The 20,707-nt window shown below is 40.0% G+C and overlaps 1 protein-coding gene across 5 annotated transcripts in view; it reads left to right on the top strand.

Annotated features, from left to right (window-relative positions):
• abca2 (ATP-binding cassette, sub-family A (ABC1), member 2) overlaps positions 1–20,707 on the top strand; it is a 51,926-nt gene that overhangs the window by 25,180 nt on the left and 6,039 nt on the right. For 4 of the 5 annotated variants that reach the window (XM_068310131.1, XM_068310135.1, XM_068310130.1 and 1 more), the window contains 30 exons: positions 735–894; positions 1,616–1,744; positions 1,855–2,022; positions 3,006–3,102; positions 3,728–3,901; positions 4,714–4,816; positions 5,654–5,768; positions 5,915–6,105; positions 6,341–6,491; positions 6,626–6,830; positions 7,771–7,935; positions 8,328–8,508; positions 8,966–9,178; positions 9,665–9,861; positions 10,715–10,888; positions 11,041–11,237; positions 12,966–13,086; positions 13,203–13,493; positions 13,975–14,196; positions 14,494–14,596; positions 14,838–15,163; positions 15,293–15,506; positions 16,613–16,718; positions 16,813–16,924; positions 17,094–17,154; positions 17,798–17,972; positions 19,008–19,123; positions 19,517–19,664; positions 19,979–20,102; positions 20,475–20,607. In XM_068310131.1, the coding sequence (XP_068166232.1) occupies positions 735–894; positions 1,616–1,744; positions 1,855–2,022; positions 3,006–3,102; positions 3,728–3,901; positions 4,714–4,816; positions 5,654–5,768; positions 5,915–6,105; positions 6,341–6,491; positions 6,626–6,830; positions 7,771–7,935; positions 8,328–8,508; positions 8,966–9,178; positions 9,665–9,861; positions 10,715–10,888; positions 11,041–11,237; positions 12,966–13,086; positions 13,203–13,493; positions 13,975–14,196; positions 14,494–14,596; positions 14,838–15,163; positions 15,293–15,506; positions 16,613–16,718; positions 16,813–16,924; positions 17,094–17,154; positions 17,798–17,972; positions 19,008–19,123; positions 19,517–19,664; positions 19,979–20,102; positions 20,475–20,607 (4,872 nt within the window). The remainder of the gene's footprint in view (positions 1–734; positions 895–1,615; positions 1,745–1,854; positions 2,023–3,005; positions 3,103–3,727; positions 3,902–4,713; positions 4,817–5,653; positions 5,769–5,914; positions 6,106–6,340; positions 6,492–6,625; positions 6,831–7,770; positions 7,936–8,327; positions 8,509–8,965; positions 9,179–9,664; positions 9,862–10,714; positions 10,889–11,040; positions 11,238–12,965; positions 13,087–13,202; positions 13,494–13,974; positions 14,197–14,493; positions 14,597–14,837; positions 15,164–15,292; positions 15,507–16,612; positions 16,719–16,812; positions 16,925–17,093; positions 17,155–17,797; positions 17,973–19,007; positions 19,124–19,516; positions 19,665–19,978; positions 20,103–20,474; positions 20,608–20,707) is intronic. The other variant, XM_068310134.1, reaches the window with a different exon arrangement.

Genomic DNA, 20,707 nt, shown 5'->3' with positions numbered 1-20,707 from the left:
CCTAACTGCTGCTGATAGCCGCTACTTCTCTCTGCTCTCATCCCGCGTCGAGTGAATGACAGGAAGTGAAACATGAGGTCAATTCTTTTTAAAAGAACGGAAAAAAACCCGGTATTAACCGGTTTACAATTATTTTCCGTTCCGATTCTGTTCCGGAACGTTAAAAAATATAAAGTTTCCGATTTTCGTTTTCGTTCCATGAACCGGTTCAAAGCTCTGACCAAAACACATAAAACTATTTAACTTTTAAGAATGTTTCTTCCTTTCTCTTTTGATTGTATAAGTCACAAAATAGGATATCATCATCAAACTTTAATATAGAAGGTTCATTCAAAAAGTCCCAGAGCTCAAAGGAAAATAAAACACAGCCGATGGATTCAATTACGATTCAGACATTTTGTGTAAATAATTACATTTTAATCTATTTATTCATAAAATAAAACATTTTTTAATGTATTTTTTTCTGTAGCTGTGTTCAGTCTTATTGTGTACTAAGAGAAATTTGCTGGCATTTCAGACATTTTTGCATCTTTTGAAGTCCATTTGAATTTTTTTTTTCTGAGATATGATGAATAAATGCTTAGTCTGATTACAATCTGCTTGTGTTTCTTGTCCCAACTAAGTCATTCCAGCGTTTTAGAAATTAACCTGCCATTTATAGTTGATTGGAAAGATTAAGCTAAAACTGCACTTGAAGGGGATAGGGTGGATTCATTCAGACTTTCCTGTTGCAGGATCATTGAGCCGGAGGCTTTGAAGCAGGGAAACATGAGCTCTCTTGGATTCACCAGCAAAGAGCAGAGGAATCTGGGACTCCTGGTACATCTGATGACTACAAATCCCAAGATCCTTTACTCCCCCATTGGTTCCCAGGTGGATAAAGTGATACAGAAGGCAAGCAGACATGCTCACTGCCAGTAGATGAACACCAGCCAGTAACATATCTCAAATCTATGGTTGATTCTGTCTTTTTTCTCTTTGTCCGTTGTCACTCACTGGTCCGAATCATTAAAGTCATTTTCATTCTTGACCTTTAATACATAGTTGGACTGAAAATGTGTGAGAGAGAGGTGGGAGAAAATGTACCAAATGCTTTACTGACATGCTTTACTGACTGAGCTAAACACAACTAAGTGTTGGCCACACACAAGTAGGCGTTGATTTAAAATCAGAAAACAAGCTAATATGTTTTCTAAATGACACCAAACATATTTTGCCAATTTTCATTAAAAATAAAACTCACTCAGTTGAATCACATACAATTATCCGCAAATCACTCAAAATTAGAACAAATCTTAGGGGGCTAGTGTGACTCAGTAGTGCTTACATGTTCACTGCTTGTTCACGTGTCATCAGTCACTGTAAAAGAATTCGTTTAAACATGAAATCACCTGACTATCCGTAGCAAGTTATGTATTAGCACAAACTAATGAATAATGTGCAATAAAATGTGTAATAAAAAAAATAGTTGTCTATTATACAAGCCAATGGGCAGAAGACAGCCCAGACAGCTGTGAGTGTAGGAAGGTAAGAGATGGAGAGATGTGAAGAAAAATAAATTTGTGTTGATATACAGTTGAATACAAACCAAAATAATGGAAAATTTGTACTTTAGGCAAATGAGACATTTGCATTTGTCGGGAACGTGACACACTACACCCACGTATGGCTCAACATCTCAGCCCAGCTCAGGACGTTTCTGGAGGAGGGTCGGCTGCACAACCACCTGGTGTGGTTACAGCAGGTATCCTCACACTCTTGTTATTTCTAATTATACTTTGAAAACGTGAAGAAATCGTTGTGTGATCGCGAAGCCCTTTGGCTCTGTTCGTCCTTGCTCTCCTCTCCCTCCAGCTTTCATCTGAGCTTCAGCAGGGCCCTGAGCTGTTGAACGGCACAGACAGCGAGCTGATGCAGGATCTGATGGAGGGAAACTACACTCTCCCCAACACCTCCACCCTGCTGGAGCAGCTTGACACCATTGACAACGCTGCATGTGGCTGGACGCGCTTCATGTCCAAGGTCAGTTTCTTGTAATAGTGAACATACATATATGGGTCAGCTGCAACAGCTGAGTCCCACCTATTTCTAAGGAAACATAAAACATGTAATGAAATTCAACAAATAAAGACTGACGTGTGAGGATTAGATCTGTGGTGATGCGCTCTTATCGACAGACAGAGCATGAACAATATACATATATGTCATCCATGTTTGTAGTGAGTCATCACTATTTCACTTTTTACATCCTTCATAGAGATCATGTGATCAAACATTTTTGTTTGTCTATTTACATATCAATAGATCTGTCCATTGTCTTGTAGTTATCTCAAAATGTTGCTGATGAATTCTGGTGGAACTTGGAGAGATGGAGCCAGGAGTGAAGAGGCAGTTAGATTTTGAAGCATTCTGGATCCAGATTCTGGGATGGTTTTCATAATTCAGATACATTCACTGCACAGCAATAAGCAAGGAATCACGCAGACAACACATCGGTTATTCTTCAGAGTTCATCTTCTTTTCAAAAGGCATTTTCTAACCATTTTTACTGTACGACATATTTTCAAAATAATTTAGATAACATAACAAGGTTTAAGGTTTTGAAATACACTATCGATATTATTGTATATTTTAACCATTTCACACCCATTCATCACCCTGTAACAAATGATAGAGGGTTGTTTCCTAATGCATTCGCTGAAGGAGAGAGTGAGGCTGCTTTTTTTTGGGGGGGGTTTTTTTTTTTTTTACGGTTGGAAGTCCTTCAAGTGTCGACATAGTTTACTACTGTTAGAACAATGAGTAGTGAGTGGACTTATCTGGGTCAATGTGTGTCTGGATAGATGTTTTAAATAATTAATTTTGATATTGATGCTCATTATCTCAGTATTTTGTTGTGAAATTGTCTTTTGAATGTTCCTAATATGTTCACACCACTTTTAAGTTGTAGTCTTTCCGTGAATGTCTTTCTGCTGTCTAGCGTTGCCTTTGCTCTGTACTTCCAGGTCAGTGTGGATGTCTTCAAGGGCTTTCCTGATGAGGACAGCATCGTCAACTACACCCTGAACCAGGCCTACCAGGACAACGTCTCTGTGTTTGCCAGTGAGTGTTTCTGGTCATTGTCAGGGTCACTACTTGAGTGCAACTAGAATAACTGTAAAATGTCTCTTTATGCTTTACAGAAACAATGTGAAGTCAACATTTTTCACATTTTATGTACTTGGTTAATGAAAAATTTCAATTTACAGGCAAATTCTGTGCAAACATACGTAAAAAACAAAAACATTCAATAAATTTCTCCCTTTTTTCATTGTATTTTCATTTTCAAACACATTTTCTTCTGTACCTCCTACCAATGAATGCACACTGACATTTTCTTTTTTAAAGAACATGCAAATGGGCCCCAGTTGTTGGATGTAATAATAATCATCTGGATTCAATGTACCTATAAAAAAAGCATGTTAAAACTGTAAAGTAATTTATAGAGCATGCACAGTTAGACATGCTTAACTCCGCTAGTCATCTGACTTACAGCTTGTTGAATTTTACAAGTTAAAAGTGTTGGGATTTTACTAATTATGATGTGCTATAAAGAAAAAAATCCCAAAGGGCCAACACTCTTGAATGAATTCAAAGTTTTACGCAGAAAGAGGAAACCTTGACCCTATGGCACAATATTTCCTTCCACCAGAGTGTTCCTAAATTTTTAAACTCTCTTGTTTCCCAGGTGTAATTTTCAGTACTAACAAAGATGGCTCCCTGCCACCACATGTTCTCTACAAAATCAGACAAAACTCCAGCTTTACTGAGAAGACCAATGAAATTAGACGGGCCTACTGGCGTCCTGGTCCCAACACCGGGGGGAAGTTTTACTTCCTGTATGGTTTTGTGTGGATCCAAGGTAAGTGACTGACAACCAATTTCTCTGAGTACTGAATAGAAGGAGCCACATAGTTTAATATTTATTGGGTACCTACCATAGTTGGAGTCAAAGAGGTTCAGTTATTGTTTTAGTCCAACCTGCAGATGACAAGTCTTTGCTATAAATCAAAACCCAGATATAGGTCTGTGAAGCAGCCTGACTGTGGTGTCTGCTGAATTGTGTAGCTTGTTTTACCAGGAACAGGATTTATTCTGGTAGAATGCTTACCAGTCTGCACTTGGAGGTGGCTGCACCTGTGATGTGTAAGTCGCAGCAGAGGCGCTTTTCCCCTGCAAGTCATCTTTTATTCAGACAACAGAAGGCTTATCTGACCCAGAATGATGGTGGTGATGCACCTGAACTGACAGGACATACAGTATTCCTGAACATTGCTTGACCTAGATCGGGTTATGTAGGATCACCCAAATTAAAAAGATTATAGTCATTGAAGATAATTTACATTTTGTCCAGGTGTTTAGACTTTTGCTACAATTTCAGCCGTTATGCTGAAGTTCTCGCTTGATGAACCGTCCACATCGTTCTGATATGTGTTTCCTTTGCCTGCCACATATTTGATTTATCATTTTGTTCTACTGTTCCAATGTGAAACATATTGGTTATGGTAGCTGTAAGGAAATAATATCTGAGGAATACAACATGCTGGCTTTTTGAAAACCAAAAGTCAGTGGAGGAAAAATGAAAATATCACTCAATAAATGCGAGGTTATTGGGATGTAAATGAAATGCGTATTTCTCCTATTTGCTGCTCTCTGACTTTATTTTCTCCTTAGACATGATAGAGCGAGCCATCATCAACATGTTTGTCGGCCATGACGTGGTGGAACCTGGAAACTACGTTCAGATGTTTCCATACCCGTGTTACACCAGAGACGAGTAAGAAACGGGTTTGGTCATGTTCACCTTTTTACTGTTCTGATGATGACATAATGTAGTAATGCATGGTTGTAACCAGTGATCAGTGGACGCAGGTATAAGGTAGTACATGTAAATATTTGAATATTCTATTTGATAAATATGTTTTATATTTGTTTCACGGATTGGGTATCAAACTTTTATGATACTGAATAAAAGCTTTGGTGCTAATGACCAGTGCCTTATTATTTAGTGCTGAATGTACCGAGACTGACAGCCTCCCCGACAGGACATATGGTGTTGGTTACAGACCGACACAGTGGATGGTTGTCAACAAGGAGGTAATCTTTACTCACACAAGGGGGCAGCCATCCGAGAAGAAAGCTGTCATCAGCACATTGAAACAGATTTTAGTACTACTTCTATCCAAATATGTGGACTCTTGAGGCTTTTTTATGACTAGAATGTGTTTTTGCTACACAGCGAACTCTCCGAACATCTCTGGTAGCTTTATTGTAGCTGGTAATGTATACCTGCTCTAAAACGGTCCAGGCTACTGACCAGGGTATGTAGGGAGGATAATTTAATTTAATTTTCTTCATCTGCCTTTTCTCCTGTGGTCTTCCTCTGCATTTAGTAAATGAATATTTCTACACCGAGTATAAATAAACACTCCAAATCCAGAGTTTTAATTTGTATTGCCAGATGTCAAACTTTAGGTGGGTTAAATTTCCCTTTTGACCACTAGGTTGGAGTTTTCCCTTTTCTCCCCCACATGGACCTTAAGCACATAGTGTCATGTACTCACTTCATCTGATGCCTCGTGTTGTTGTTGTTGTTGTTGTTGTTGTTTTTCAGTTTTCTATTTGTGATTGAGCACATGATGCCTCTGTGCATGGTGATCTCCTGGGTTTACTCAGTGGCCATGATGATTCAACATATTGTGGCTGAGAAGGAGCACCGACTCAAAGAGGTTGGTCTGTATGAGTTTAGGTGTGTTACACTCAACTCTAATGTCATCAAAAACTATTGGAAACACACCATTTAAATCCTTTTTGACTATTCATTGTCTGTTGTCAATGAATAAAGTTGTTACTAACTCTGATGCCACTTCATCAGGTGATGAAGATGATGGGTCTGAACAACGCCGTACACTGGGTGGCTTGGTTCATCACTGGTTTTGTCCAGCTGTCCATCTCAGTCACGGCTCTGACGGCCATATTGAAGTATGGCAGCGTGTTGCTCCACAGCGACCCCTTCATCATCTGGCTCTTCCTCACCATTTACGCTGTGGCCACCATCATGTTCTGGTGAGATCTTCTCATTCCAGGCAAAAAGTCCTTGTTCTCTAATGCTCTGCTATTTGACAAGCTATTTACATGGGAATTGTAATACTCTTTACCATTATTACAGATATAGTAATTTAATTACTAGATTATCATAGTTTAAAATTTGTTTGTGGGTAGAAATGCATGAAAATTCTGGAAAATGTCATCAAGCTTTTGACCAGTTTTTACGAATCTTCACTCCCTTTTTGTTTTCCAGCTTTTTGGTGTCAGTGATCTACTCCAAGGCCAAGCTGGCCTCAGCCTGTGGAGGCATCATCTACTTCCTCAGCTACGTCCCCTACATGTATGTGGCCATCAGGGAGGAGGTGGCCCATGACAAGATCACTGCCTTTGAGAAGTGCATTGCTGTAATAATGCTCTCTGTTACTTTCTACCTCTTCATTCGAATCTAACTGCATTTGGTGTATGCTTAAAATGTACTATTTGTGTGGAAATATGACGTGAATAATTAAGTAATCAAAACCTCACCTGTCTACTCCAGTCTCTGATGTCCACCACAGCGTTCGGACTGGGCTCCAAGTATTTTGCCTTGTATGAGGTAGCTGGCGTTGGCATTCAGTGGCGAACCATCAGTCAGTCACCTGTTGAAGGCGATGACTTTAACCTAGGTCTATCCATGATGATGCTCATCATCGATGCCGGTGTTTATGGTGTGCTCACCTGGTACATAGAGGCTGTGCATCCAGGTATGAAACTATTCTCCTCTGTACATCCACCCTCCTGTTCTTACTGATCAGAGTGTAGGTTATCATAGCGTTGAGAAAACCCTTTGTGGTACCCTTCTTCATGAATCCTTTGATGGGATGACAAATGGAACTTGGCTGCTTTCTTTAAAGTGTTATAAATACAAGTTTATTCTCAAGTGGCTAATTTAGTTATGGTACAACATGGAAGATTTTCTCTAGATACAAAATACTTGTTCTGAAATAGCAAATACATGTCATGTGTAATCACACACTCGTCCATTAATTTACATTGAGTAGTACCAACTTCCAACTTGTTGTCTGTATTGTGTGGCGTATCGATGTTAAGTTTTTTCTCTTTAAAAGTTAACATCATTGCTAATAATGGAAGTAATCAGCCATTTCAAATGTGTGAAGAAATTTCAATGCAGAAAATATTTTAGGCAAGACAAACTACATCTACAACTCGACACGACAGGGAAAACTCCAAGGGAGTTTCCTCAAAGTCTCAGTTTAGAATTTAAGTTTTAGTTTCTGAATTAGAACCCTGGTGGAGGTCAGGGTTTGTTCACATGATTAATGCTGTGCTCCACATACTGTCTTTATATGAACCTAGATTGTATAAATTTTACAGGATGAGGAAACATGTATGAATTTTGGACATAATTTATAAAATTTAGTGTAAAAATCTGGCTTTTTTATGGCCCCTGAGATGGAAGAATTGAAGATTTGCGTGGTTTCTGACCTTGTGTTCATGATGGAAGGTTTTAGAAGCAGACTCTGTCTGCTTTAATAGACAGACACGACTCATCCAATATTAATCACAATGTTTGATGGTTGATTGTTACGCATCACAAATTGTTACCCTGATGCAGTTACAGGTATAAATTCAGCAGGTGGTATTCCACTAGACTGAAACATACATGGCTTCTCTCTCCTACAGGAATGTATGGCCTGCCCCGCCCTTGGTACTTTCCCCTTCAGAGGTCCTATTGGTCAGGGAGTGCGCGTGCTGACACGTGGGATTGGCCGTGGTGTGGAGGTGGGGCGACCCGGCTTAGCGTGATGGAGGAGGATCAGGCCTGTGCAATGGACCAGCGGAGAACGGGTATAAGCAAGGGATTTTTTTTTTTTGTTGTTGTATTTTTGAGATCTACTTAAGGTTGTCACTACTTACTGTTAGCTGTAAAGTTTAAGTTTACCAAAGATGAAAGTTCATCTGCTAAAGTACAAATCACAGTGATGATTACAAAAGCACAACAATTTATAAATTAACTCAACAACCAAGAAACAAAGAGCATCACTGAGTGAACTATCTTTTAACGAGTCAAATAATACACTGCCTGGCCAAAAAAAAATGTCGCCATCAAAAAAGTCACACCCTCTCATATTTTGTTGGACTGCACCTTGCATAGACTTAATGTATGTGAGCACAAGTGCTCATGGGTGATGCTAAGCAGCCAACCAAAGTGATGTTTTCCTGTGTCTTTGTGACCCCAGAGGAGATGCGGGGCATAGAGGAGGAGCCGAGCCACCTCCCTCTGGTGGTCTGTATAGACAAACTGACCAAGGTGTACAAGACAGGCAGCAAACTGGCACTCAACAAACTGAGTCTCAACCTCCACGAAAACCAGGTGGTCTCCTTCCTGGGGCACAACGGTGCTGGCAAGACGACCACCATGTGAGGGGGTAGTTTGTTTGTGTATGTGTGCAAAGACAGTGCTGAAGATTAGTGTCCAGCTAAAACGAACAGTTTTCAATCGGTGTATCAGATTCTGTCTCTCAGATATACCATATATATATATATATATATATATATATATATATATATATATATATATATATATATATATATATATATATATATATATATATATATATATATATATATATATATATATATATACACACACACACACACATACACACACACAAACAGTATATATATATATATATATATATATATATATATATATATATATATATACATATATTTATTTTTTTATATTTATTTATTTATTTATTTATTTTAGTTGATGTAAGAAGTGGATGTACAGATGATGAGATTTGCAAAATTCTGGTTGACTTGCTTAACTTCAGTGCTACTTCTGCTGATGGTAAACACTGATTTGTCATAGGTCCATCCTGACAGGCTTGTTCCCACCTACATCCGGCTCTGCCACCATTTATGGTCATGACATACGCACAGAGATGGAGCGTATCCGTCAGAACCTGGGCATGTGTCCGCAGCACAACGTCCTGTTTGACAAGCTGAGCGTCGAGGAGCATCTGTGGTTCTACTCCAGACTTAAAGGCATGGCTGAAGATGACATAAACAAGGAGATGGACAAGTCAGTAAAGGCCTAATCTGTCACTTTATTAATGTTTTATGTTTACCACAACGCAGTAAAACCTTATTAACAGTGACAAAGCAAATACCTACAGAATGCAACCACAAAAAGCCATTTCCTGTTATGTTATGTTAATATGAAGTATCTTGTGCCTTCAGACTAATATTTCTCATCACAAAAACAAAATAATAAATTTGCTTTGTTTCTTTTTTATTTCTTATCGCCCCTCTTTATTTATCAGATACATTTTTAAATGGACTTTTATTTTGGAACAAACATTTTTGCTTAATTTCAAGGCAATGCTTCATATGAAGTCATTGGGGGGGTTTTTTTGTACAGCTCAGATTGCTACCACCGACGACCCTTTGAAGGGGGAAGGAATCGAAGTCTAGTCTAGTCTAGAGAAATCTAGTCCTGCAGTAGCCGCTGCATAGCTGTAGTTATTTGAAAATGATGTTGACATCTTGAGTTTCTGTGTGTGCCCAGGATGATTGTGGACCTAGAGTTATCCAACAAGCGTCATAGCTTAGTTCAGACTTTGTCTGGTGGGATGAAGAGGAAGCTGTCTGTGGCCATTGCCTTCGTTGGCGGCTCCAGAGCCGTCATCCTGGATGAACCCACGGCAGGCGTGGACCCCTACGCTCGGAGGGCCATCTGGGACCTCATCCTGAAGTACAAACAAGGTCAGTGGAGGCTTAAAGGTTTTTTCATTGCACTTTTATTTACTTAAACTCTTGGGAAAGTTTTGTCTTGGACATCACGGATTCTACTGTCATGACAAAACAAGAACAGACTACGGATGTTAAGACGCAAGTAATAAACCTCAGTTGCATTCTGGAAATGTGGCCAAAATGTACTTCTCATCAACCAAATTACACGAGAACATTTTAAACAGCTAAACAGAACAGATTTTTTTTAGCCCACATTTCACAGAATAAGCTGCTTTTACTGACTGCTGTAGTCACCAAATAATTCAGCAGTCTGTTAAGCATTCCCCATAACAAACACAGTTGCGGTAAAACACAGTGAAGTATAGCAGGAGCTCTGTAACGCTCTATGGGGCCGCTTTGCTTCTTTGGCCACTGAGAAACCAACAGCATGCAGAGAATACTATGGATTCTGTCAAGTATCATGAAATCCAAGAAGCATAGGAAGCTTAAGCTTCCATCTGAGTTGAGTGTTTTCTGTGAGGAGTTTGTTTTGCTCTCACCCATTAGTCCTCTGGGGTAGGTTCCAGCAACCCCAGCGGCTGTAGACGAGACGATTACAGTCATCCTGTCTACAAGATGGATGGATGGAAGATTTGTGTATTTCAAACAGTTGATTAGTAGCAGATTTAACAAGAACTCCTGGGGTTAAATCACACATTTCTCTGACATGTGCTTTATCAATTTATTGAATCTGGCTAGAATATTTGAATTATGACAGTCTGCTTTAATCCACCGTTTTCACATTGTCGTTACATTTCCTCTATTTTTTTACATGTGGTTTAATTGTTGTGCTGCTTACCAACTGTGTCTTCCGTGTCTGCCCCAGGCCGTACCATTCTATTGTCCACCCACCACATGGATGAAGCAGACCTTCTGGGGGATCGCATAGCCATCATCTCACATGGGAAACTCAAGTGCTGCGGCTCTCCGCTCTTTCTGAAGAGCACCTATGGAGACGGATACAAACTGACGCTGGTTAAAAAACAGAGTGAAGGCCGAGGTATGCTTGAGGATGATATGTGGCTCATGTGAATTCTGTGTATGAGTGATTTATTCCATGACCTGGAACAGAAGACTCACTCTTGCCCATTTTCTCCCGTCTTCCCCTTTCCATCCATCTTTCCTGCGTGTATTTTTCCCATCATGCTTCAGGTCCTGACAGCCAGCTGCAGCATCCCACATGTCTGTCTCCATCCTCCTCTCTGTCACCTTGCTCAGAGGCTCAGGTCACCCAGTTTATTCGCCAGTTTGTGGTTTCCTGCCTGCTGGTGTCAGACTCCAATACCGAGCTGTCTTATGTCCTCCCATCAGAGGCCGTCAAGAAGGGCTGCTTCGAGAGGCTGTTCCAGGTGCACACACACACAGAAGCCTGATACTGTTATGGTCACCTACCTCTGTGTGTACAGCCTGTTCTTTTCCTCTATGGACACAATATTTGCCTCGTGTATCCGATACTTAAGACTTCACCTGCTGCCATTCATGTAGTGTTTCAGCCTTATTTGATCTAAATTCAGTTTTAAGGCTCTTTCGTTGTCATTTAATATTTCTTACTGAAATGGATGGATAGATGGATCGATACATGCATAAATACGTACATCTGTTGTGCATTTTGAAGTGTTTGTTACCTCAGTGCACTGGTCAGGAAGGCATTAGAAAACATGTGGGTTCCCCAAGAGCAGTTCATCGATGGAGTTCCTAACCCTTAAGCAACGAGACAAAGCTTTGATTTCTTTGATTGAGACGGTACTGGGGTGTCACTGTCACTGCAGCACAGACCTTCCAATCTGTTGGGAACTGAGCTTTCCAAATCAGGGAGAAGCAGGGGTTTGTTGCCGCGTAAACAAAGGAAGTGGGTTGTGTTTATCCTCAAGCCACAAAAGTTATTTACTTCATGAAGCATAGGTCTGAGAAATCAAGAAATCCAGTTTTGTGTCTTTATTACCAGTTTTGTGTTTAGAATCTGTGCAACAGGAAAAGAAGAAATTAATTGATTAAACAAAAGAGACACCTGGCTTGTCTAGAGGCTTTTGGCTGAATGGATGTATTCTAGATTCTCCATCAACCTAAGAAAGTTGATTAATGACCAGAAAGATAGCAATCACTGGGGAGTAGATGGCGTAGAAAGGCTCACCGGTTTGGTGCAGTGAAGAACCAGGCTTGGCAGCCAATTATTCAAAGTGTGGGCCAAAAAGGAATATGGGAGAAGCTTCTTGTTGTCCGCAGGGTTGTAATCAATGAAACAGTCGTCAAATACCTAACCCCTTTTTGGCTTGTTAGGGGTCGCCACAGCCTGTCATCCTATTTCCATTTCAGATGAACGCAAATACTTGTTTGGCAAAGTTTTTTAAGCTGGATGCCCTTCCTGCTGCAATCCACAGCAATTACAGGGGTTTGGGACACAGAGGTGAATATTCATATAAGAGTAAATGAAAAATAAGCAAATAATAATTGAAATTCTTTTCAGTTTTTCTTCTGTAGTCGGTGCTTTACGTGGATTTTTTTCCCTTGAATCCAATAATGTTCATTATTTCTTAGTCAAAATTGCTAATTTTGGGTATTTCCTGCCTCACCTCACCTCAGGTTGAACAATCCCTCACTAACTGGGTTGAGTCTTGGAATTGGCATGGGCCTGTTTCTGTCTCTTGTCAAGTCTCCAATATAATGCTTTTAGTATAATATAATGACGCGTTTAATGTGCACTCTAATTTTCCACAGTCAGGCTAATGTATTTTGCATTTGTGTCACACACTTAGTTTTGTCGAAGAAAAAAAAGTGCCTCACCAGCACTGTCTGCGTCACTAAAGGGGGTGAATAAGAGTGAACTGGTTCACATTGCAGCAGTTCTTGTATGCAGAGAAGTAGTGCTGCAAGTTCAAAACAAAGTGTGTAGCTGTAGTGTGTTCAATCTAAAATTTAGCTCCAAATGGATTCCATTTGCTTCTAATTTCATGGCAAATCTTCCGCTCTGGTTGTCTCATCAGTTTGTAAATCTGACTGTAACGTCAGTTCCTCACCAGCCGTGAACCTCACCTCATCACTGGTGTGTTGACCCTCTCGCATTCTCCTGTCGCCTCCAGGCTTTAGAGCATAACTTGGACAACCTGGCCCTAACCAGCTTTGGAGTTATGGATACCACCTTAGAGGAGGTCTTCCTCAAAGTGTCTGAAGAGGACTTGTCGCTTGAGAACAGCGATGCAGGTGAGGCCACGTACGTCTGTACAAAATCCTTTCTCTTTTGAGTCATTTCTGAAGCTGTGTGTTCAGATCATGACCATTTTCTAAAGCTCACCCTTTTCCTTTCTTTCCCTGGGCAGATATGAAAGGTTCCCCAGGGGGCAGCTCAGTGGGGAAATCCTCAGTGGGTTCAGCGGGCCCCGGAGGGCCACAGGGTGACATCGAACCTTTAGAGAAGAACGAGAAGCCGGAGGTGGAGCTCAGTAATCTGGTGATGTGTTCTAAGCTGAGCCAAAGCCAGTCCTCACTGAAGTCCTCCTCATCCATCGGCTCAGTGAGGGGGGACGAAGGGGGGCTCTATGCAGACTTCTATGGAGATTACTGTCCACTGTTTGACAACGGTCAAGAGTCTGACTCTGCTAGCCTAAGGGGTAAGACTACAAGGAACAATCAGTTTATTCCCGTCTCTGACCGTCGTGACAATAGCAACAAAGAAATGCTGTTCAGTACAGAATATTTCCTTTATTATACAAACAGGTTTTTTGAAGCAATAAAAAAGAACTTAACTTATTTTTATTTGTCACTATCAACTCTGTAATTTAGAATTTAATCTTTAAATCTAAATGTACTGCCTTTTACTAATGTCAAAGCCTATAAAGGTGATTTGCACTTAAAGTCTAGTCTCCACAACGTCTTGACATGAATAACTTTTTATGATTTTGATGTTTCTATATGTTTTTGACTGCTTCTTTTGACTGAACCGTGTACATAAGAACTTGTGTTTGTCATTTTTTCAGTTTCCATGTCTCTCTGGTGCAACGCTGTTGTATGAATTAGTGTTGCATTTTATTTGAAACTGTTCTTCTTTGTTGTTTTGTCCACTTATTGATCTCGTGTTTCCTTCATATTCAGGTGATGGCGAAAAACTTTTGTCTCCAGAGCCAGAGGCCCTAGAGGGTCAAGGTAGCTTCAAGTTGGAAGGTTGGTGGTTAAAGCTCAGTCAGTTTCACGGCCTCATCGTCAAGAGATTCCACTGTGCCAAGAGGAACACCAAAGGCCTCTTCTCTCAGATCCTCTTGCCTGCCTTCTTTGTCTGTGTGGCCATGACCGTGGCTTTATCTGTGCCTGAGATCGGTAAGATTTTACCGTTTTTATGGTTTAAAGTAACATTTTCCATAATCCTGTGAACCACAGCTGTTTTTTTTTTAAATCCCATCAGCTGGCAGGTTAAAGATTACATTAAAGATTAACTTTAGTAAGGCTCTGCAGATGAACATAACAGAAAACAGTGTCAAACATAGTTAAGCCTTTTTTTTATTTGTTCAGCTCTGAAGATAGATCTCTTTCTTAAATAAATAAAACAAGGAATTTAAAATGTACTGCACTACATTTACAATAAATTTTTAAAAAAGTGTTTCTGTTGTTTCTCAGGAGATTTGCCACCCCTGATCTTATCCCCATCTCAGTATCATAATTATACCCAACCTAGAGGAAACTTCATCCCCTATGCTAATGAAAACAGACCTCAGTACAGGTAAGATGTGTTCTGGTTTCATAGACTACATAATGACTGATTTGCCTGCTGCATGTGTGTTATTCTGGAAACCTGTTGTTTTAGAGTGCCAGAAACAGTGAACACACTAAATATACCAGAACTCTATCTGGAACTGAGCGATCTGCTCAGGTGGGCTGATGCTGGTTCATTCTTTAAACTGGGAAGCAAAGATTACATTCTTAAAGACCAGTGCTGAATCTGAGCACGTTTTTCCCCTCAGAAGTAAGCTGTCACCAGACGCCAACCCGCATACGATCGTCAACACCCTCCGGCTGCCCTCAGGTGTCGGCGCTACCTGCATCCTCAAAACCCCTTTCAATAGCACACTGGACCAACTGGCCCAGACCCTCAACCCCAGCGCCAATGACTCCAAAACTCTGGCCTCCCGCTACTTTGATTCCATGTGTCTGGACTCCTTCACCCAGGGGGTTCCTCTCTCCAACTTTGTACCAACACCCCCCTCACCAGCGCCATCAGATGACCCCGACCCTCGCTTTGAGGATGGAATGTGGAACTTTACAGTCACCCTTCCAACCACAGCTCATGGTGTGTCCATCTCTGACTCATGATGGCATTCTATCTATTATATGTATCTATGGCAACAGCCTTGAAGCTCTTTTTCTTTAATGAATAATTTAAATTTCACTTTTGCCTTTTGCTTTCTCTGTTACTCAGAACCTGTGACGTCACCCCCCACTCTTCCTCTCTCTGTCCATGAGCCAGTGCGTTGCACTTGTTCTATGCAAGGGACAGGTTTCTCATGTCCCAGTGGGGTTGGTGGACGCCCCCCACTCATGAAGGTGGTGACAGGTGACATACTGGTGGACATCACCGGCCGGAACGTTTCTGAGTATCTGCTCTTCACGTCAGACAGAGTACGCCTGCACAGGTAGGAACGGCTGGGATTGAAGGTGATTAGAGGAAGCTTCAACCAAGAAAACCCAACTATATTCTAACCACGCCGCCATGGCGTGTTTTCTGAATATACATGTTTAAACGTATACCATGTTTGACGATAATTCAACCGATAATTCACAGAATTCTCGTAGATTTGAACTTAAATTTGCTATTATTGCTTACAAACGGATAAGGCTTCAGACCTGACGTATTTTTAGTTTTCTTTTAACTATTTTTGAAAGTGTAAGTTGTAGATAATAGTATTTCTTTAGAGAGCATGTGAAGTGGGTCAGCACTCCCTCTGACCATATTGTCTTAACTATTCAGTTGCAGTGCCATTATTAAAATGCCCATCTTGAATGGGCCTTTGCATGGCCAGTGGTATTATCGATTGCATCTTTCTACTGTACGGGGGAAGCAGTTTAATCAACATTTATGTTGATATTTTAACAAATATCAGATTTGTAAGTTCAGAGATGAAAGTTTTGTTCTAAAATATTTTTTATCTTTATGTTTTAGAGTCAGGGCCCTTATTTTTTTATATGTATTGTGTTTGCCATATGCTGTTTTTGTATCTTTCTTTCTAAGTTTAGTTGACTTTGAGTCAGACACGTGGTATTTCTGTACCATAGACATCTACATTTTTAAAATTTACTGTGAATACGATACGTTCATTTTAAGATTTGTTTCTTGGTCTGTTTTGTGTTGTGTCTCAAGTTCAAACCTTCATTAAATTTTAATAATCTCAGTTGTTTTTCCTTTATTTTTATGAACACAATGGGAAATACAATAACTCTGCCCTTAATAACTGCTTCCAAAGCCTGACAGTGGTCTGATTTGTAGGATGAACCTGTTAGTTTCTCCTGGTATCATTGAATGATGAATGTTCCCTGCCATAAAACAAGTCCAGTCCAGACCCTTTCTTTACATTATTCAGAAAAACATTTCTGAATAATGTAATTTCATTTTCACCTTTCCTAATACAAACTGGGTTTGTCAAATTAGAATTTTTTTTGTTTAGAATGTAAAACATGTCACGGAACCCAAAAATTCTAATGACTTTTTGTTATCTCTTTTCTTCTTTGGTATCTTCAATAGATACGGCGGCATAACAGTGGGGAACATTCAAAAATCTGTCCCAGCATCCTTTGGAAGAAACATACCACCAATGGTTCGCAAGATAGCAGTTCGCAGAGCAGCTCAGGTGAGATAGTCACTCTAAACTGTCCAAACCAATATTTATATATTGTATAGGCATAAAAGCATCCATTGTAACATCACTGACCACTTTCGCACAGGTTTTATACAACAACAAAGGTTACCACAGCATGCCAACATACCTGAACGTCCTAAACAACGCCATCCTGCGTGCCAACCTGCCATCATCAAAGGGCAACCCCGCCGCTTATGGTAATTAAATGAGATATAACACAGACACGGGTAGTTTGGATTTGAATCAGGTGTCTACCATTAATGCCAGATTATTGATAGTTTATTAAAGTTTTCTACCTTTGGTACAGCTTGTAGAATCGATCTTGTCATCTGCGTGAATCAGGTGTTGGGTGACCTTGTTTTGCAGGCATCACACTAACAAATCACCCAATGAATCGAACCAGCGCCAGCCTCTCCTTGGACTACTTGTGAGTTGCTCAGCAGCACTGACATTTAAATGATGCCTTACCGTATAGCTGGTGACCTAGATTTCTCTTGAACAATTCTAAACACACACACATTGGAGCCAGGGTAATAAATGGGACTTAGTTTATCTCTTATTTTAAAGCGTTATTGCTCATTTACCAAATGAATGGCATTTTTATGAAACTCCAAAGAGACACGGGCAGTCCACAATTATTTATGGCAGCAGCTAATTGTTGATCACGCTCACATGGCACACATTTTAATTGATGATTAATATTAAATACACACGTTTTCTGCTTTCGTTAATATTCTGCTGGCTGAATAGGAAACTATGGGATCTAGGAAGATAACTCCAAGATAAATATTAAATTGATCACTATGTAGGACTTATTAACTAATCTGTTATTTCTATTAAGCAAAGTGACCAAATTACTAAGTGAGCTCTAGAAAGATAGGAGACAGGCACACACAAAAAAGTGTTTCTTGTAATGAAGATCACGTACATAACTAATACTAGTTCTGTAGAACAGTAGCGAGAACTTTTGTCCTAATGAATTCAGAATTACAGTCAATCCTGGCTGTATCATTGCAGTGTAGATGTCTTGTAATATCTCCCTCTATATTTCCTCTCCTCTGTATCACCAGGCTCCAAGGGACAGACGTTGTGATTGCCATCTTCATCATTGTTGCCATGTCATTTGTGCCAGCCAGCTTTGTAGTTTTCCTTGTCGCGGAGAAATCCACAAAGGCCAAACACCTACAGTTTGTCAGCGGCTGCGACCCCGTCATCTACTGGCTGGCTAACTACATATGGGACATGGTGAGCAGGAAAGTCCATGGTGCAAATGCATATTCAATGTGCTAAAGTAACCAATCAGCCAGCAAAATAAAGTTAAGCATGCAATGTGGTTGTGTTTAGTCTTTTAAATATTATTTGCTGTTTTCTTCTTTTCCTTTCGGCTTTACCTTTCAGGGTTCGGGAAATATTATTAGTGTTATTATTATTAATATTATAATATTTTTATTATTAATATTATTAATTTTATTATTAATGATAAATATTATTGTAAATTTTATTTGCTGTGTTTTAGTATAATCATGAATGCTGCCGATCCGTCATCTCCCATTTGATTTGAAAGCAAGATGAGATGTGTCTAAACTTTGGATTGCTCATTAAATAGTCACTCATAAACAGGGAGGCTCTATAACTCTTACTGAAGAATTTTTTCTTTGATTCTTTGATTTATATGTAAATGTACAGAACATGCAGAATGTATGATGTCAAGGCCAGCCAGTGTCCACTCTCCTGTCAAATGTGTCAAGATAGTGACTTTAAACACTGGTATGGCCACACATATGGTCATTGGCGTACTTGCATTACCAGATTTTCTCGACCACATCAGTCTGACAGTCAGTCCAGTCACTCCTTACCCAAGGTGCTTGCCTCAGTCACATGACTACCTTCTTAAAGGGGCCGCTCCAGCAGTCACACAGAATGCATTATCGGCTAAATTGAAACTCCCAAACTAGCAAAATGAACATCAAACAAACAAACGCCGCAAATAAAGCTGCATAGATTCATGTTTATTATTGCAGTTAAAGGGAAAAAAAAAGTTTTTATTCTGTTTTTTGTTGTATTTATCCAAAGGATGGTTCCTAAAAATATATTCTGAAGTTAAACAGGTCCGTGGCACAGAAAAGGTTGGGGACCACTGATGTAAATGTGGTAGATAGAAGATAGAGCCTAATATGTGTGTGACTGACACTAGGAGAGGGCTGTGGATGTATGGTTGAAATATTGCAGGTTTTGTCCATGTCGTGTCCATGAACATGCTGTGTCTTTTCCTCTCCTCAGTTGAACTACCTGGTTCCTGCCACATGCTGCGTTATCATTTTATTCGTGTTCGATCTGCCGGCATACACCTCCCCAACCAACTTCCCTGCTGTTCTCTCCCTCTTTCTTCTCTATGGGTGAGGCATCCAGTTGCATTCACTTTTTTTTTTTTTTTTTTTTTTAACAGGCATCCGGTTTTGATTAGACCAAATCAAGCGCTGTGGTGATTAACAGGAAAATGTGCTGTGGTGTTGTAGGTGACAGCTTCAGAGAGAGAACCTCATGTGGTTGTGAAATGCACATGTTTACAGAGAAAATGACATCAAATCATCTTACTGGGCCAGTAGTTTTTATGCAGTATGTTTTTTGACAGACGTTATTGTAATATTACATTTACTGCAGAGTCACATGATCACTATCTTCTAAACAACAACTTCCAGTTTTGTCCGGATCAGAACCAACACAGAAGGCTTTTTTTTTTTTTTACATCATCTGTGATTTTCTTTAGAATGTTTGCTCTTGCTTTGCAGGTGGTCCATCACTCCCATCATGTACCCAGCATCCTTTTGGTTTGAGGTTCCCAGTACAGCTTACGTCTTCCTCATAGTCATCAACCTCTTCATAGGCATCACCGCAACTGTTGCTACCTTCCTCCTCCAGCTCTTTGAACATGACAAGGTTAGTTTGACTCTCATGATTGTGTCAGATACTGACTAGTCCAGATAATGTAAAGGTTTATGTCCTAAGCCCACAATTCATCCTCACATCATTTTAACATTTAAAATCCATCAAAGTTGCAGTCAGACATACTGTATGATATCTATAGCCATTATTTGTATTATTTACCTCGCCATAAAATTTTGAAAATAGAAAAATAAAATTATACTGAATTGACATTACACAAAGGATCTCTTCTTCTACATATCAGCAGGTTCACAACTGATCTTTGTGTGTTTCTGTGTTTTTTCCTCCACTTTTGTTCTTTCATTCAGGATCTGAAAAGAGTCAACAGTTACCTGAAGTCCTGTTTCCTCATCTTCCCCAACTACAACCTGGGCCACGGCCTGATGGAGATGGCCTACAACGAGTACATCAATGAATACTATGCTAAAATCGGTATACTCATCACAAAGCTGCTTCACATAGAATGAATGAGTTAAAGTACAGTTAAAGTTAAAGTAGAGTTAAAGTAAAGTTAACTGAAGTACAGTTAAAGACACGAATGTAATTCCGTGTATATAAAAGTACAAACAAGTGCGTGTGTGTGTGTGTGTGTGTGTGTGTGTGTGTGTGTGTGTGTGTGTGTGTGTGTGTGTGTGTGTGTGTGTGTGTGTGTGTGTGTGTGACGTAGTGTGACATGTAGAAACCTATAAGCCATTTTTCAAGCATTACAAAAAATGGTCTTGTACTTATTTTACGTCTACATTTGTTTGAAGCAACATCCTCAAATTCCCAGATCTTTGGGTGGTGTGTTTTGTGTGTCTCCAGGTCAGTTTGACAAGATGAAGTCTCCGTTTGAGTGGGACATTGTGACTCGAGGACTTGTTGCCATGACAATCGAAGGTTTCGTTGGCTTCCTCATAACCATCCTCTGCCAGTACAACTTCCTCAGGAAACCCCTGTGAGTCGTGCGCGCGCGTGTGTGTGTGTGTGTGTGTGTGTGTGTGTGTGTGTGTGTGAGGTCTTCACTTATATTGTCAGTAGTTACTAACTACTACTAA

Source organism: Antennarius striatus, chromosome 3 (assembly GCF_040054535.1).
Source record: "Antennarius striatus isolate MH-2024 chromosome 3, ASM4005453v1, whole genome shotgun sequence".
Lineage (NCBI taxonomy): Eukaryota > Metazoa > Chordata > Actinopteri > Lophiiformes > Antennariidae > Antennarius > Antennarius striatus.
The sequence above is the reverse complement of the archived record's forward strand: the minus strand, read 5'-3'. Positions and strand labels throughout refer to the sequence as shown.